The sequence below is a fragment of the Diceros bicornis genome, chromosome 26, assembly GCF_020826845.1.
Source record: "Diceros bicornis minor isolate mBicDic1 chromosome 26, mDicBic1.mat.cur, whole genome shotgun sequence".
Lineage (NCBI taxonomy): Eukaryota > Metazoa > Chordata > Mammalia > Perissodactyla > Rhinocerotidae > Diceros > Diceros bicornis.
The window spans coordinates 5,098,782-5,116,185 of NC_080765.1; the positions used below are offsets into that span (position 1 = coordinate 5,098,782).

The 17,404-nt window shown below is 51.9% G+C and overlaps 1 protein-coding gene across 1 annotated transcript in view; it reads right to left on the reverse strand.

The window, feature by feature from the left end:
* The window catches only part of ZAN (zonadhesin), a 35,351-nt gene extending 23,038 nt beyond the window's left edge, over positions 1 to 12,313 (reverse strand). The window contains exons 1-16 of the mRNA XM_058569109.1: positions 12,195 to 12,313; positions 11,140 to 11,192; positions 10,517 to 10,663; positions 10,075 to 10,346; positions 9,786 to 9,873; positions 8,955 to 9,107; positions 6,355 to 6,519; positions 5,929 to 6,020; positions 5,672 to 5,750; positions 5,416 to 5,562; positions 4,631 to 4,902; positions 4,239 to 4,323; positions 3,574 to 3,764; positions 2,951 to 3,138; positions 1,716 to 2,026; positions 821 to 1,005 (exon numbers count right to left, since the gene is read on the reverse strand). Of these exons, the coding sequence (XP_058425092.1) occupies positions 821 to 1,005; positions 1,716 to 2,026; positions 2,951 to 3,138; positions 3,574 to 3,764; positions 4,239 to 4,323; positions 4,631 to 4,902; positions 5,416 to 5,562; positions 5,672 to 5,750; positions 5,929 to 6,020; positions 6,355 to 6,519; positions 8,955 to 9,107; positions 9,786 to 9,873; positions 10,075 to 10,346; positions 10,517 to 10,663; positions 11,140 to 11,192; positions 12,195 to 12,313 (2,547 nt within the window). The remainder of the gene's footprint in view (positions 1 to 820; positions 1,006 to 1,715; positions 2,027 to 2,950; positions 3,139 to 3,573; positions 3,765 to 4,238; positions 4,324 to 4,630; positions 4,903 to 5,415; positions 5,563 to 5,671; positions 5,751 to 5,928; positions 6,021 to 6,354; positions 6,520 to 8,954; positions 9,108 to 9,785; positions 9,874 to 10,074; positions 10,347 to 10,516; positions 10,664 to 11,139; positions 11,193 to 12,194) is intronic.
* Positions 12,314 to 17,404: the final 5,091 nt, after the last annotated feature.

Consider the following 17,404-nt stretch of genomic DNA (forward strand, 5'->3'; position numbering starts at 1 on the left):
TCCTCCTATTTTGGTATGTGAGCTGCCACCACAGCATGTCCACTAACAGACGAGTGGTGTAGGTCCACGCCCAGGAACTGAACCTGGGCCACTGAAGCAGAGCGCACTGAACTTAAGCACTAGGCCACCAGGGCTGGCCCATCCTTTTACTTTTTTTTAATGTGGCTATTAGGAAACATAAAGTGGCGTATTTGGACAGCACTAGCCCAGAGCCTGCGCCTCTTCAGAGCCTCTGCTATGGTCCAATCTCCTCAGGAGTCCATCAATTAGGGGAGTTAGGAACAGTAACTCCTCTCTTTTGACCTATCCTATCAGGATTTGCAAGTTCCTTTGGAAGAAGATTCTGGAATGCTGTATTCTGCCCTGAACATGCCTGAAGCTCTACCCGGTGTCCAGGGCTCTCTGTATAAATAGGGACCCCCGACTTTCCTCAGGATGGAGAGGAAGGCCCTGCTCCACTTGACTGGTCTAGTGTCTAATGCATCAAAGCTGCCAGGACGGGACAGAGAAGTACAAAAATATCAAGATTGATAGGAGCACTTAGCACAGGGCCATGGGATGACAGAACCTTCTGCATACCCTAGCATCATGCCGGGCCAAAACGGGTGCTTAACAAATATTTATTGTATGAACAAGATGATGACCAAAAACCACATGTGAATGAATGACTCCACCATTGTGGAACCACTGCTTGTGACCTGACCCCTTGGGAATGTTCCATGGATCCAAAGTCCTCTCCCCTGGGGAGCAGATGGAGCCAGAACTCAGGTGTTCTGCTTGCAATCTGCCTCAGGGTGTCTGGGCATCCCCGTGGTCTCACCTTATAGTAATTGTTGTTGTAGACGCAGTTACAGGAGGAGGCATCGACGCAGCGGGAGTCATTAAACAGAAAACCGGGGTTGCAGACACAGCCGGGCTGGCACACGAGCTCGCAGGTGGGCTTGGGGCTCTCACAGGATGCAGGGCAGGCACAGGGCTCGTAGTGGGCAGTTGGGGGGCAGCTCGCTAAGGTGAAAACAGCCTCCGTCAAGCCTCCACTCTACAGCTTTTCTCATAGAGACTTCCTGTCTCTCCTCTGCCCCACACTCAAGTTCTTGTCTAAGAAGTAGGCCTATATCATTCAGCCATAAAAAGGAATGAAGTCCTGATACAAAGTACAACATGGATGGACCTTGAACACATTATGCTAAACGAAAGAAGCCCGTCACAAGAGACCATGTGTCATATGCTACCATTTGTATGAATGTCCAGAACAGGCAAATCCATAGAGACAGAAAGTAGATTAGTGGTTGCTGGGGATTAGGGGGTGAGAGGGAATGAGAAGTGACTGTAATGGGTACGGGCTTTCTTTTTGGGGTGATGAACATGTTCTGGAATTAGAGAGTGAGGATGTTTGCACAATCTTGTGAATATACTGAAATCACTGAATTGTACACTTTGAAAGGATGAATTTTATGATATATGAATTATATCTCAATAAAAATATAACAAGAAGTAAGCTTAGTGCTTGGTTCCCAACAAGCCCCACTCCACCCATGCCCTGCTGACCCTCTCGCTCAGGGTCGTCAGTTCTCATTGTTTCTTCTACAGTCACCATGTCTGTTCACCTCTCCTCTAAGACTGCAGTTTTCTACTAGAAGCATCCCTTTCCCTAATTCTCTCTCCTAGTCACTGTCTCCTACTTTCAGCTCTTTGTCCAGTGTTCCATCACGTACCTGGAGTAGGTCTAGGGGCTGCAGTGGTGGCCAGGGACACAGTGGTCATGGAGGTACTTGGAGCACTAGGAGGCATCACCGAGACTGCTGGCCTAGTGGGTACAAGTGTTGGGCTGGGCTGGGGTGTCGTAGGAGCTGTGGGCTTTTCGGTGGGGACAGCGGGCTTTTCTGTGGGGATGGTGGGTTTTTCTGTGGGAACAGTGGTCCTTTCAGTGAGAATGGTGGGCTTTTTAGTGGGGATGGTGGGTTTTTCAGTGGGGACAGTGGGCTTTTCTGTGGGGATTGTGGGTTTTTCTGTGGGAACAGTGGTCCTTTCAGTGAGGATGGTGGGTTTTTCAGTGCGGACAGTGGGCTTTTCTGCAGGGATGGTAGTTTTGTTCGTGGGGACCGTGGGTTTTTCTGTGGGAATAGTGCTCCTTTCAGTGGGAATGGTGGTCCTTTCTGTGGGGACAGTGGGCTTTTCTGTGGAGATGGTGGGTTTTTCAGTGGGGATGGTGGGCTTTTCTGTGGGGATGGTGGGTTTTTCAGTGGGGACGGTGGGCTTTTCTGTGGGGATGGTGGGTTTTTCAGTGGGGACGGTGGGCTTTTCTGTGGGGATGGTGGGTTTTTCAGTGGGGATGGTGGGCTTTTCAGTGGGGATGGTAGTTTTTTTTGTGGGGACCGTGGGTTTTTCTGTGGGAATAGTGGTCCTTTCAGTGGAAATGGTGGTCCTTTCTGTGGGGACAGTGAGCTTTTCAGTGGGGACGGTGGGCTTTTCTGTGGGGATGGTGGGTTTTTCAGTGGCGATGGTGGGCTTTTCTGTGGGGATGGTGGGTTTTTCAGTGGGGACGGTGGGCTTTTCTGTGGGGATGGTGGGTTTTTCAGTGGCGATGGTGGGCTTTTCTGTGGGGATGGTGGGTTTTTCAGTGGCGATGGTGGGCTTTTCTGTGGAGATGGTGGGTTTTTCAGTTGGGACGGTGGGCTTTTCTGTGGGGATGGTGGGTTTTTCAGTGGCGATGGTGGGCTTTTCTGTGGGGATGGTGGGTATTTCAGTGGGGACGGTGGGCTTTTCTGTGGGGATGGTGGGTTTTTCAGTGGCGATGGTGGGCTTTTCTGTGGGGATGGTGGGTTTTTCAGTGGGGACGGTGGGCTTTTCTGTGGGGATGGTGGGCTTTTCTGTAGGGACAGTGGTCCTTTCAGTGTAGACAATGGGCTTTTTTGTGGGGATGGTGGGTTTTTCAGTGAGGACAGTGGACTTTTCTGTGGGGATGGTGGTCCTTTCAGTGGGGACAGTGGGCTTTTCTGTGGGGATGGTGGGTTTTTCAGTGGGGACGGTGGGCTTCTCTGTGGGGATGGTGGGTTTTTCAGTGGGGACGGTGGGCTTTTCTGTGGGGATGGTGGGTTTTTCAGTGGGGATGGTGGGCTTTTCTGTGGGGATGGTGGGCTTTTCTGTAGGGACAGTGGTCCTTTCAGTGTAGACAATGGGCTTTTCTGTGGGGATGGTGGGTTTTTCAGTGAGGACAGTGGACTTTTCTGTGGGGACGGTGGTCCTTTCAGTGGGGACGGTGGGCTTTTCTGTGGGGATGGTGGGCTTTTCTGTAGGGACAGTGGTCCTTTCAGTGTAGACAATGGGCTTTTCTGTGGGGATGGTGGGTTTTTCAGTGGGGACAGTGGGCTTTTCTGTGGGGATGGTGGTCCTTTCAGTGGGGACGGTGGGTTTTTCAGTGGGGACGGTGGGCTTTTCAGTGAGGATGGTAGTTTTTTGTGTGTGCATCATGGCCTTTTCTGTGGGGACGGTAGTCCTTTCAGTGTGGACGGTGGGCTTTTCAGTGCGGACAGTGGGTTTTTCTGTGGGGATGGTGGTCTCTTCAGTGGGAACAGTGGGTTTTTCAGTGGGGATGGTGGGATTTTCTGTAGGGACAGTGGGTTTTTCTGTGGAGACTGTGGGTTTTTCAGTGGGGACAGTGGGTTTTTCTGTGGTGGCCAAAGGTTTTCCTGTGAAGACAGGGGTTTCAGAAGGGCCAGTCAGGGGAACTGGAGATTTGGAAGGAAGCACTGTTGGCGCAGGTCCTGCAAAGAAAACAAATCCCTGGAGTTTAGTCAAAATCATACCACCACTCTCTTTACTCACATCTAATTAAAGTGGGTGGGCTCAAAGGGGTTACTTATTCACATCTCTCCTTCTACTCCCGATCCCAACCTTCACTCACTTAACAAACACTGCTCCTAACCTACGTCAGATATTGTGCTGAGTAGAGCAAACACAAAGTGAACAGGATATCGGTCCTCCTATCAGGATCACTGTTCACTAGGTAAGAGCTTCTGGATCCAGCCACAGATATTCACGGCATCAAAGTCACATTCACTCAAGCAAGCATCCTGATGGGGCTGGGAAGGTAGAGGTGGGAAGACTATAGAAAAAAAAGCTGTGAGGGAACTCAGGCACAGAGAGGACTTGCTTTTTAAGCAGGCCATGTGGAGAAGCCCAAGAGCTGGTCATCCCAGAGCATGGCCCCCTTTCTGGGGCCTTGGGTTTTGTCTTACCTCGACAGGTCCCATGATTGATCAAGATAAAACCCACAGCGATGATGAAGGCAGTGTTGGTCCCCCTGATGGCCTCAAGTATCAGCTGAAGGTAATGAGGGAGCAGACGGAAGAGAGAAATGAAGGTGAATCCCTGGCAACTCAGCGACTCCGCCAGGCATAGAGTCTGTCCTCTGCCAAAATGTCACTTTGTTCTAGCCTCGACAGTCTAACTCTGCCTCGCCCCTTTTCAGGAGCTAGATATCCTTCTTGGGAACACCAAGTTCGCATCCACTCTGCTCCCTTTCCAGCGTCTCATCTTCTCATGGTTGAGTTCCCAGATCCCAGGCATCATGTCCCCCTCACCATGCCCCATGTAGACACTTACAGGGCCCGCCCTCTCTGCTTCTCACCTGCATGGGCTGTTGATGTCCTGAAGGGACGGTGATGGAGGTGTTCAGCCAGTCAAGGCCCTGAGACCCCAAGCGGTGCCAGAGAGAAGTGGGGGAACTCCCTGCAGGACTCCCCAGCAGCAGCTTGAGCTTAGCGCCCTCTCCGAGGCCATACATGTGGTAGCTGAACTCCACACAGATCGCACCCGGGACGCAGAAGGGCCGGCTCATCAGTCTGGAAGACTGGCCTGCCTGGGAGAATTTGCCAGCCTCGAGGTAGATATAGTGACCTTCTGGGCAAAAGAAGGGAAGGAGCAAGATGAGAAACCCCCCTAGGACAAGTCTAGCACTGCTTTCTTTAGCAACACCTTGCTTTCCAAATGGGGGTCTGATGCAAACACCCAAATCCCCCACATTGCAGCGGGTTTTTTTCCTGCTCATTTGGATTTCTAACTGAAGAAGGCAGGATCAGAAAGAAAGGGAAAAACAAACCAGCAACCCAGATTCCTTTGTCAGCTGCACAAGTCAATGGCTTGATTGAAAATGAGATAGTGGATTTTGAAGCCTTGGGCTCACTGAAGTGAGATGCCTTCTGTGGTTTCAGTGACCCCACAGCCCTGAGAATCCTCAACTCACCCTACCTCTATCATCCCCACAGCTCTAGACCCATGGCACCTTCCCAATTAACACCTGCTGGCTGGTCGTCATCCCCTACAACATCTTCTTCCATCAATCACACCAGCCAGCCCCCTAGCTGGGAGCAGATTCAGTGACTCATTGGCTTGAGGGGTCCTCAATCTCCTCACCGGTGTTAACGGAAACTCCGAAGGGGCCTGTACTCTGAAGGGGCACATTTTTACTTCCCCGGGTCCAGTGTCCACCATCTCCTGACGCCTGGGTCCAGTCACAGAAGGGATGGGCATCATCTTCAAAGTCACACTGAGGAAAGCTCTCTATAGGATCAAAATGGGAGATTTGAGAAATTCTGGCCATGCTCTCTATTCCTTCCCCATCCCACCCCAGATCTTGAGGGATCTGAGCCTCCCAGGGCCTTGCTCTCACCCCCACAGGGAGCAATGCTGATTGCGTCCACTGCCACAGCTGGCTCTGGGATCTTGCCAAACACGCCCACCACGGTAAACTGAAGAGAGAGGGAGAGGGGCTGGGAGTGAGAAAAGAGCCCAGATGCCCAACTCTCGTCTGATTTTACTCTATTCTGGGACCCAGGCATGCTGCTCCCTCACCCAGACCCTCAGTCCATTGCAATATCAGGGGTGCCTACCACGTGCAAGGAAACCTGACCTCTTGTTCCTCTGTACCTGAACCTGTCCCTGGCCTGTGTAATTGACAGAAACAGGCTGCCAGTTGGGTCTGGGGTGTCCTGAGAAGAGAGTGTGTTTCCGGATGCTGCCTGCAATGGAAAGAATCCGACAGAGAAGTGAAATTAAGGGGCCTGCAAAAGTACTTCAAACCTATACACAGAAGGATGAGCAGCAAAGGGAATACTTGGAGTGGATTCCCCTCCCCCCAACGCAAGCACTTCCCTCTCTCTCACTCTCCTGGCACTTTTGCCTATTTTTCAAGAACCCAGCGCCCTCCCGGCTTCCCGATTCCCCTCTGTGGCATAACGTTGTTCATATGCCAGATTTCCCTAGTCTCTGAGGGATGCCCCATATTTCCCTGTCAACCCAAGCCTGGGAGATGAGCCTCAGGTCAGTGTAAATGTGTAACTTCTCCACTCTCACCCAAGATGGAAGCATAGACGTTGAGGGCTGCGCCAGGAGACCGGCCATGGAGGGTGTATTGGAAGGACAGACTCAGACAGCCAGAGGACCGGCTCAGGGGGCTCAGGAGGGCACATTTCTGCCTCGGTTTGGCATCCTTGGGGTCCAGGAGCATGTAGAAGCCACCTGCGAAGGAAAAGGTCAGTAAGGAGGGGTGGCTGCAATTAGGTGAGTACAGTACTGGAAGAGAGCCCTGCGAGGGGAGGGGGCCTGGCCCTGGGGAGCCCCAACAGCTTCTAGATTCACCCGGCGCTGAGTTGGGCCTACACCGGTCTCACGACTGGCCGAGGCCTTCGATTCTTCCAGAAGTGCTTGGCAGGGCTGGGTAAGGATATGGGTGCCGCCCTATGAAGCGCGGCATCCTCTCAGAAGCAGCCAGAACCTTGTCCTTCGGGTTCTGACTTTTTAGATCCCCCAGAGTCATACCCTTTTCCTTTTCTTGATCTACTGGACATAGCCGATTCACATAAGCCGGTGAGAGAGCCAGTCTGATAGTGAGGAGCCGGCATATCCCCACCCGACCTCCGCCACCAGCTCAGGTAGCCAATCAGCCTGGACCTCGCTCCATGACGCAACTGGTAGCCAGGGGGGGAAAGTAAGGGGGCCGCCGTCAGCGCGCGCGCGCGTGCGTGCACGTGCCCGACTCCCAGCGGGTCCGCCTGGTGAGCACGCTTCCGTGGGGCGGACGGGGAAGGTGGGCTTCGGTGAGGGAGAAACGAGGGCTAAAGGAATGGGCGGGAGTGGGAGGGAAGAGAAAAGAGAGGAAACAACAGGGAAGGAGGAGGGCAAGGGAAGGAAAGGAAGTGGTAAATGGGGAAAGACAACGCAAGGAGCGGTGGTGCTGGGACGCCTGCGAAATGGAGAAGCAGCGGCAGAGAAAGAAGGGAAAGGCGAAAAATACAAGGAAGCGAGCAAGATGGAAAGCGGAAGACAGAGAAACATTTTTTTAAAAAAAAACAATCAACATGTACTGAACCTGCTGGGCCTGGGATGCGTGCTAAAGGCTGGGGGGGGCGTTGGGGATGCAGAGATGGGGATGCAAAGATGGGCAGCCCTGCCCTGCTCTCCAGGGGCCTACAACGAAGGAGGGTGGGGGTTTCTCAAGGTCTTTCTAGAAGGCAAGCCTCAGGCAGTGGGAAAGCTCAGAGGAAGGAGAGCATGGAGCTGAGGGGACAGAAAGGGCTGTGTAGTGAGGGGAGGGAAAGATGGAGAAGAAGAAAAAAGAAAATAAAAATGAAAAGGTGGAAGGAAGGGAAAGGCTGGAGAATGGAGAGAGGCAAAGGGAGAGAGAAGAGGTAGAAACTCAGAAGGAAGTTAGGGAGCGCGATCCTCTGTTTGACCTGCGAAGCTTGGCATGACATGTTCTCAGTGAGGGCTGGAAATGTGTGTTGTGTGAAGATTGAGAGAGGAGATGGCTGCTGTGGGGGAGAGAGAAGGAGCTGGAGAGCAGGGAGGAAGGAAGGAAGAGAGGAGGAATGGAAGGAGGGAAGGAAGGAAGGGGCCAACACTAGAAAGAAGAAGAAAAGCCCAGCCAAGAGCACAGGGAAGTGGTGGAAAAGAAGCTAGGGATGGACATGGATGGAACAGAAGAGGAAGAAGGAATACCGCCTGAATTATTGCAGAAGCCTCCTAAATGGCCTCCTGGTATCTGCCATTGCCCATTCCCATCAGCGGATTCTCAACACAAAAAACAGGTGATCCTTTTAAACATAGGTCAGATAAGTGACTCCTCTGCTCCAGGTCCTGCAAAGGCTCCTCATTCCGTAGAATAAAAGCCGCAGTCCTGAGAATGGCCTTCAAGGCTCCATGTAATCTGCCCGTCCCAGTGGCGGTCTGATCTCATCCTCTCCATCCCAGGCACATGGCTCCTTGCTGTACCTCAACATCTCCCCCTCCCCCCAGCCCACTGCTACCTCAGGGCCTTTGCAGGCCTGGCCCCTCTGCTTAGAATGTTCTTCCCCTTGATATTTTCATGCCTCACTCCCTCACCTCCTTCAAGTTTGGGCTCAAATGTGACCCAAATGAGACCTACCCTGACCACCTTATTTTAAAACTCCAGCCCACCCTCACCCTGCATTCCCAATGCCCTTGCTTTTTTCAACTTATTTTTCCCATAGCGCTGCTCACTTTATAACTATATAATTTACTTCTCAATTGTTTCAGGAACTGTCTGCCCCTCGCCCCCCACCCCCGCCCCCACTGCTTGTCTGTTTTGTAAGCTGATGTATCTTAAGTGCCTGGGATGGTACCTGGCACATCACTGGTGCTCAATAAATACTCATTAGATGAATGAATGAATGATGTCAGGGGAAGGAGGTGAGGAGCAGTCTGTGTTGGGTCGGCCAGGTAGGGTTGTGGAGTAGCAGTGGGGGAAGCTGGCTGCGTGCATGGGGTTTGCTTTCTGCCGGGGAGCTTGAGCTGATGGAGGTTGGAGGTGGCTGGGGTTCCCCCCAGACCGTCCAAGGGAGTTACTGTAGGGTTGTAAGACAAACATCGTAAACTCCCGCAGAGGTCACTAGAAGCCCAGAAAGTCAGAGGACGGGAGCGTGGCCATTACTTACTGCCAGGGCTAGAGAAGTCATCCTCAGGCCCCACGTTCAGCACCCCCGACGACCCCTTCTTCTGGACCCACTTGGCCCCAGAGGCCGTCGGGATCCAGCTCCAGCCGCAGAGATCATTTGGAGTGTCAAAGCTACACATTTGCATCATACAGACTGAGGGGAAAGAAAGGAGGGAGAATTTAGCTCTTTCTAAGAGGAGGCAGGTCAGAAAAGCTCAGTCTGGTGTCAGCATTCTGAGGGTTTTGGAATCAGATTTGGTCCTGCTCCCTAGCGGCTGTGTTCCTGACACAGATTACATAACCTGCCCAAGCCTCAGTTTCCTCATCTATAAACCAGGAATAAGAGTAGGCGCCTGTTGTGAATGAGATCATGTGCGGGAAGCATCTACTACAGTGCCTCTACTCAGTAAGTGTTAGTTCCTTGCACCCAGCTTCTGGAATTTTCCTTCGCTTGAATTTGCACCCCTTGAGTCTCTAACTTCAGCTTAGAGGGGTAATTCTGGGTGGATCTAGGGAAACAGGATGACCAAGCATCCAGGTTTGCCTGGAACTGAGGGTTTCCCAAGATGTAGGACCTTCAGTGCTAAGAATGGGACAGCCCAGGGCAGGCCGGAGTGGTTGGTCACTCTAGGAGGGGTATCACCACAGCTCTGTGTTAAAGGAGAACCTCTCTTTAGGTGTGGCTGCTTCTGGAGTCCAAGGCTGTGGAGGTAGAGGGAAGCAAGGAGCACCAAAACTCTGGGAGAAATCAGGTCACAGTCCCTGAGCTGCTCCTGCCATCCTGGGCAGATGTGCAGGGCCGGGAGAAAGAGGAGAATGGACAGGGGCTCACTCCGATTGCAGGAGCCCCGACGGATAGAGACGGCGTCCAGAGCAATGTCCAGGTAAGTCGTGCTGCCCCTCACTCCTTCAAATATCAGCTGCGGGAGGGAGGAGGGACCACCCCCACGGTGAGCCGCTTTGCCTTGGGCTCCCAATTTCCAGCCTGAATTCAGATGGCCCAACCCCCATGGCCCTCCTTGTGTCCCCCCCCCCCGCCCCCTCGCCCCCCCCCCCCCCCCCCCCCGCCTCCCGGCCCTCCTCCCCCTCCTCCCCGCCCCAGGCACCGCCCTCGGCCTCACCCGGCTGGGCAGGGCAAGCCTCGCAGGCACCGTGACAGTGGTGGGCACCCAGGAGGGGCTCTGGGTGTTCATGTGTTTCCAGAGCAGTTTGGGGCGCCTGCCCTTGGTGCCCATGAGCAGCAGCAGCTTGAGCTGGGCGCCCCGCGACAGCCCGAACATGTGGTAGGCAAAGTGCACGCAGAGGGGGCCTTGCTCCCATATCGGGGGGCTGCGCAAGCCGGCCGCCCCGCCCCGGGGAAAGGTGTTGGAGTCCATGTGCAGGTAGTAGCCCTCTGGGGGAGGCAGAGTCCGGATCAGTGAGGCCATGTCACCCCCGAGGGCTGCCCTTCCCACCCCTTTCCCAGAACCCAGCCATCCACTTCCAGCTGCCTCCCTGCTCCCTGCACCCAGCTCTGCCTGTGCCCACCTCCCAGCTGCCTCCCTAAACCTTCGGCTTCCTCACCACCGTCAGGGTACCCCCCGGGGGGGCTGGTGCTGCCGCTGGCGGAGAGCCCGCTGGCTCGAGCCCAGTCCCCGTCATCTGTGGACACTTGGGTCCAGTCACAGAGGGGTTTGGAGTCATCCTCGAAATCACAGTGGGTGAGAATGGCTGGGAAGAAAGGGCTGTTGTGAGGCCGGGAGAGTGGGAGGGCCGCTGCAGAGCCAAATGGGGGAGCCGGTAGCAGGATTGCTAAGCTTAGAGAAGGCGTCCGCTGAGATGTGGGGTCCAGAGCAGAGATTTGGGGAAGAGAATCCAAGAAATAAGTCATCTCTTAGGAGAAATTTAGGGTGGGGGGAGGGGTGCAGAATGACGACGTCAGGGGTTGCAAACTGAGTTCCCAGGGGCTGGATTCGCCTGGGCAGAGAGGCTGTGTCTGGGCAGCACACATTCTTCATTTGAACGTGAATCTTTCGGGCAGGCCTTGTGCTCTGTTCCTCCACAGTCCCCTCCCCTCTCAATCATCTCAGGGCTGCCCTTCACACATTTATTACATGTTATGTCATCGCCCAACCCCAAGGGCACTTGAGGTGTCCCCTGCCCCCAGAAAGGACAGAAGGTCTCAGCAGTCCTGGTATCAAACTCACAGTTGTCCATAGAGCTGCGAGGGACTGGCTTCCCATCTGGAGGCTTCTCTTTCCTTGGGGTTGATTCGGAGAAAGAAAAACTGTAATACTTGTCTCTGTCAAGAATTACAAGCCTCAATGATTGTGAGCTTTCTGAGTGGTCATTTATGGAGAATTTTTCCTTTTTTTTTTGTATCCATATGGTATCAATGTGTATGCAGTGAATGTATGTTTATTTGTCTTCTTTAAGGTTTTCAAAAAAGTCACCCACAGCCTCCTCACCTTAAGTTCCCATCTATCTCCTAAAAAGCTCCTCACATCCCCATCGGTTCCCTCCACCCCTCTGTGCCCTAAATGTCGTGTGTGGTTGAGACTCACGTTAGGAGGACCCGGTTTACACCTGGGGAGTCTCCTTCCTTTGGGTTCAGGTCTTCTTGTGCTACAGCCCAGGTTTTCCCATCAAGTCTATGTGGGTCCCGTGTTGTCAGGTGGGTAGTGGGGGTGGTATTGTCCCAACTACATGCAGCTGAGCATGCAGATGAATAACACAGGGCTCACCCTCCTCACCTTACGAATGCCACAGAGAAGCCAGCTGCCCCTCCCTAGGAGGCGCGGAGCACATAAAACAGCCCTTTGTTTTGTTGTTCAAGTTCTACTTGTTCAAATCCCCCCAAACAAGCTCCAGGACACCAAGCCATCCATCATTTCTTGCTGCCTCCTTCTTGAAGTCTCTCTTGTCCTCTGGGTCTGCCCTGGGTTTTGTCCATTTTCTGAGGTTCTGACCTCTCTCTCCTCCCCTGCCATCCTCAGACCTGTCTCCCCAGCTCTGCACCTCCTCCCTCTTTGCTCATATTTCCTCTCTGTCCCCCTCCGGCTGAGCTCTCGCACCCCTCAGTTTCCAGTTCTAGGGCTGTGGGGCTCCCCCCATTCCTGTTTTTCATCCTCTTCCCATGCTGTCGGGCTCCCGCCTTCCCCCCCAGGGCTGTGCCCTTCATCGCTCGCCTGCTTGCCCTCTCCAGCTTTGTCCCTCGCTCTTCCTCAGAGCCACCCCTAATCGTGCCCTGAGCCCAGCTTACCGGACAGGCTCAGGCATGTGGCCCTGGCCCCAGGCAGCCCCCACCAGCAGCACCAGAGTCCAGACTGGAGGAGCCATACGGGAACTCAAGGTGGCTCTCAGGGGAGAGGGGGAAAGCATAGTGAGGGGCCCAGGTACTACACACCCCTGACCCTCCTCGCTTGGCATCCTTCTGGGGAGACCATGAAAACTAGACAATCAGAGAACACAAGAACGCTCTGGGAAATGAAAACTACCAGGGCTGAAATTTAAAATCCAATGGAAGCGTTATAGACTGAAATTAAGAGAAATAAAATGAGAGAGAGAGCGAAGGAGAGAAAGAGAGAGAGACTAAAGGATCAATCCAGGAAGTCTAACATCTAACAAAAAGTGTTCAAAAATGAAAGAACAAAGTAAAAGAAATTATTTGAGAAAAAACACAAGAAGATTTCCCAGAATGGAAATATGAGTCTCTTGATTAAAAGGAGTCTTGTACGGTGTGTGCAAAGAGACCCATGAAAGGCGTGTCATGAAATTTCAGAATCTCGGGGGTGAAGAGAAGATCCTAAACACTTTCAGACAGAAAAAAGCAGGTCACATACTAAAGATCAGACATCAGCAGGGCATCAAACTTTCCAACAGCAACCATGGATTCTAAGTGGCATTGGAACATTGTCTGCAGAATTCCAACAGAAAATCATTTCAAACCTAAAATTCTATAGCTGGCAACAGTGGCAGAGGAAGGTCAACGACAGTGAGAACAGGACATGCTTGTTGGCGAAGAGTTGAAAAACACAAGTCACAGAGGCAGACATACAACCAGCCAGGAGACGTTGGAAAAGATGTTCTGCTTCACTAGTGGTGAGGGAAATGCTAGTCAAAATGACAACTGTCATCCTGACAACTGTTTAAAAGACTGAAAGCCTTGAGTGTTGGCCAGGACGCGGGTAGACACGCTCAAACACATGGGTGCTAAGGCTGTATGTTGGTGAAAACTTCTTGGAAGGTAACTTGACAATGACTATTAAACTTTCAAATGTGCATGTCTTTGACCCAACATTACCTTTCTAGGAATCTTCCCACAGAAATACATGCATATTTGCACAAAGATGTAGTTACCTTAAAGAAGTTTATTGCAGTGTTGTTTGCAATAGGAAAAAAATTGAGATTACCTAAATGTTTACCAGTAGATATGCAGTTGTCAGATCATATTTAAGGAAGATTATTCATATGAAGGAATATTATGCAGATATTAAAAAGAATGGTGCTTCTCAAAGAATTAAAAATAGAATTACCGTGTGGTCCAGCAATTCCTCTTCTGGGTATATGCCCAAAAGAATTGAAAGCAGGAATTTGAACAGATACTTGTACACCCATGTTTATAGTGTCGTTATTCACAGTAGCCAAAAGGAGACAGCAACCCAAGGGTCCATAGACAGATGAACGGATAAACAAAATGTGGTCTATATGTACAATGAAACATTATTCAGCCTTTAAAAGGAAGGAAATTCTGATACATGCTACGATATTGAGGACATTATGCTAAGTGAAATAAGCCTAATACAGAAGGACAAATATTGTATGATTCCGCTTACGTGGGGTACCTAGAGTCGTCATTCATAGAGACGGAAAGTAGAATGATGGTTGCTGGAAGCTGAGGGAGGGGGGAATGAGGAGTTAGTGTTTAATGGGGGCAGGGTTTCAGTTTGGGAAGATAAAAAGTTCTGGAGATGGATGGTGGTGAGGGCTGCACTTAATGCCACTGAAGTGTACACTTAAAAATGGATAAGAAGGTAAATTTTGTTATGTGTACTTTACCACAGTTAAAAAATAATTTAAAAAATATTACTTAATAGTATAATACTGTGTACTAAAGTTTATTCTTGACTTACAGAAAAAAGGAATGGTGGTGGAAATGTGTGTTCTGATAGTGAAAGGAAGCCCTGGTTGTATTATTAAGTGAAAGAGATAAATCATAGAACAACAATTATAGTATGATCCCATTTATGTAAAATCCTCAAACGAAGGTATATGTTCATGTATATATGTTTAGGTTGAGGCGTGGGGATGGAACTAGAAGGACCCCCAGCAAGTTGTGCGCAGTGGTTCCCTCTGGGAAGGGGCAGCCGGGATTTCCACGTGTTCTACATATTTCTGCACACAGCAGGCATGCTTCCAGTCCTTCCTGTGTAACAGATTTGGTTCATTTTGAGACCCTAGTAAAAGCCACTTGAGGGGCCTGGTTGGGAAGAAGCCAGACTGAAGGGTTTGAGGAGGGAGTAGAAATTGAAGAACAGGATCTCAGTGGAAGGACATTTTAGAGCTTTTTGGCCGAGAGGAGAGCTAGAGAGTAGGTGCAGAAATTGGGGGCAAAGTAGGTTCTTTTCAAGACAAGAGAAGTTTGAGCCTGTGTAAATACTCATGGGAAGGGTACCACAGAAAGAGTTGAGAAAGGGGCTCCTGAGAAGGTGGGCCAGAAGAATCTAGAACACTGACAACAGGAGGGACGAGCCAGCTCTGTGAAGGGAGGGGGTGAGAAGGGCAGCTTTGTGTTATCTGTGAAGTAGGAGGCAAATGGAGAAGGTCCGATGGCAAGAAGGCCACAGTGATACCCCAGTCAGGCGAGCTCCATGCCAGTCCTGCCCACAGCCAGCTCATCCCTGCCTTCTGGTGCTGACACCGGCCAGCGCTCTCCGCCCCGCCCCACGCCTCCCCACCTTTGAGCACACTCGAGTTGCATCAAGACCTCAGTCCAACCTGCGTTCCTCTGGTGGGCAGACAGACAGTGGCTGGTAGGTGAGTCTTTCAGAGGCAGTATGTGGAAGGAGTCCCTGACCTGGGTGACTGTGACAGGAAGGGAAGGGAGCTGGTTAGGGAAGGCTTTTTGCAAGAGGTGACACCTGAGCGGATTTCTGAACTACAAAGAGATGATAACTAGGCAAAGAAGTTGGGAAAGCACTTTCCACGAAGAGGGAATGTTCCAGGCTTAGAGGGAGCATGACACTTGGAGAATGGCTGGGGGCGGGGAGGGGTAAGTAGATATAACACTGGGAGGAGACAGGGCCCTGCCCTGTCTTGGAGGATGTGGAGTGCCACAGATTTGAGGAGCTGCCAAAAGTTTTTAAGCCATGGGGGTGACGATCTCATTTGCATTTTCAAAAAGCTGCTCCAGCAGCCCTCAGTAGATATGGGTCAAAGAGAGGCTGTCAGAGCTAGGGAGACGGGAGCGGAGGTTGTAGACAGTGAGCAGTGGTGGTGCTGATGGATGGTAATGTCAAGGCAGCAGGAGTGGGGACATGAGTGGATCGAGAGCTTTCCAGGAGCCGGAGATAGCAGTTCTTGCAGGCTAACCTAACTGAATTTCATGTCCTCTTCGTGGGAAGATTATTGTCCTCATTTTCCACATATGGAAACTGAGCTCTGGAGAAATGAAGTCAACTGCGCAGCGTAAGAGCTCAGTGCTGATGGTCCCCACGCTGTGTCCTGCCGAGTCCTGCAGTTCTGCAAAGTGTCCCTCGGGGGCTGTTGGGGGTATCCACATGGAGGCAGGCTCAGCCCCACCACAGCCGGAGCGGCTCTGCTTTTATCAGTTTCATAAATGGCAATTCTACATAAGATTGCAGCTAAAAGGGTGGTTTTACCACTTTAAAAAACCCTGTTGAATCTCATTGCACATGCACAGCTGGATCTAGGCTGGAGGGCTGGCCCAGCAGTGAGCTGAGCTATTATGAGCCCAGATTTCCTGCATCCCACCACACCCAGGTGTTCCTAGAAACCTTCAGTTGCATTCCCTTCACCTCAGCAGCCCCCTACTCCCTACTATCAAATCTATGCCCAAGGTACCAGGCCTTTGCCCCTGACAAGTGACAGCGATACTGGGCCCACCATTCTCATGAGCTGTAAGGAAGGGGCTGGCACAGCTGTGCACTAGGCTTCTAGAGGGAAGTCCCAAACCCCTTCGCAGTCCTGGGGACTCTTTCTGCCCAGATGAGCGCCATTAGGGCCCATGCGGGGGTCAGATCCTGGGAGAGAGCGATCCTCTGCCCGTTCACACCAAACCTGGGGATATAAAGGATGCCGGTCCCCAGCCCTGGTCTACCCTTCCTCCACACCAGGTTAGAAGAGCGATCAATAGAAGGACAGAGGCAGGAAATGGTTAACCCAGGAAGGAGCAGCGGAAGCCAACTGACCCCTCATGGTTGGGCAATAAGGCCTTTGCGGGCTGCTTTTGCTGACCTCCCTTTGGCGCCACGGAGCTGGACAGCCACAGCTTCCAACCTGTCTGGAGGTGGGGGTTGGTGCTCAAGGCAGGACGGGAAGGGATGGTGGTGGGAGGGAACCACTGGGCTCTGCATTTTGGGGAGTTAAGAATGGGCAAGGCTCCAGAGCACTTGTCACTTGACAAGACTGGCAGCTGCAGGAATAGGAGAGACCCTGGGGTGTGGAAAAACCTGGGAATCACTCCAGAGAACTGGAGCCAGTCTTGGCTTCACTGTGTGTCCTTGGGCACTTTGCTCTCCCTCCCTGGGCCTCAGTTTCCTCGTCTGTAAGATGGGGAGACTAGCAAAGCCAAGGTGTTTTAAAAATCAGAAATTGCGTGGGTCACATATTTTTTTAGTAATCCATTTTTAAAAATCAAGAAGGGAGTTTATAGACATGTGGGCATGACTCACATAGGTTGGGAAACCGTACTGCTGTTTGTCTGTTGCCAATAACCTTTCATAATGTCACAGTTTTATGATGGAATTTCAGAAGAATTAGCCTTGACCAGCTGGAAATAATATAATTAACGTTCAGCTTAGATTCCAATGTGTAAGAGGCCCCATTTAGCTAACTCTGCTCCAGCAACAATCGCCTGCTGTGGTGAGACCTTTAGACTGAGTAGGAAAATCTTAGATGGCCTGTGAGCTGGGATCAGGCAGGTGCACTTGGTCAGCCTGATGCCCAAGCTCAGGGAGAGGATTTGGGCCAGTAGTACCGAAGCCCGGGAGACCGCACTCAATGGGAGCTGGGACTGCAGGAGGCGGCTGAGTTGGCCCCTAGTGCCGCAAGACTTCGGTGGTAGGGAGGGTGGAGGCACCTTCTGCCTATCTAGGGAGCAAGTGGGAGCCCAAGACAGGGGACAGAATGGGAAGGAGTTGGTAGCGAGAGATGGGTGGGCCTAATGCCTCATTTCCTCCCCTCTGTCCACTCCCTCTGCTCTCTCCTCTCCCCGATGATCCGTGCTTCAGG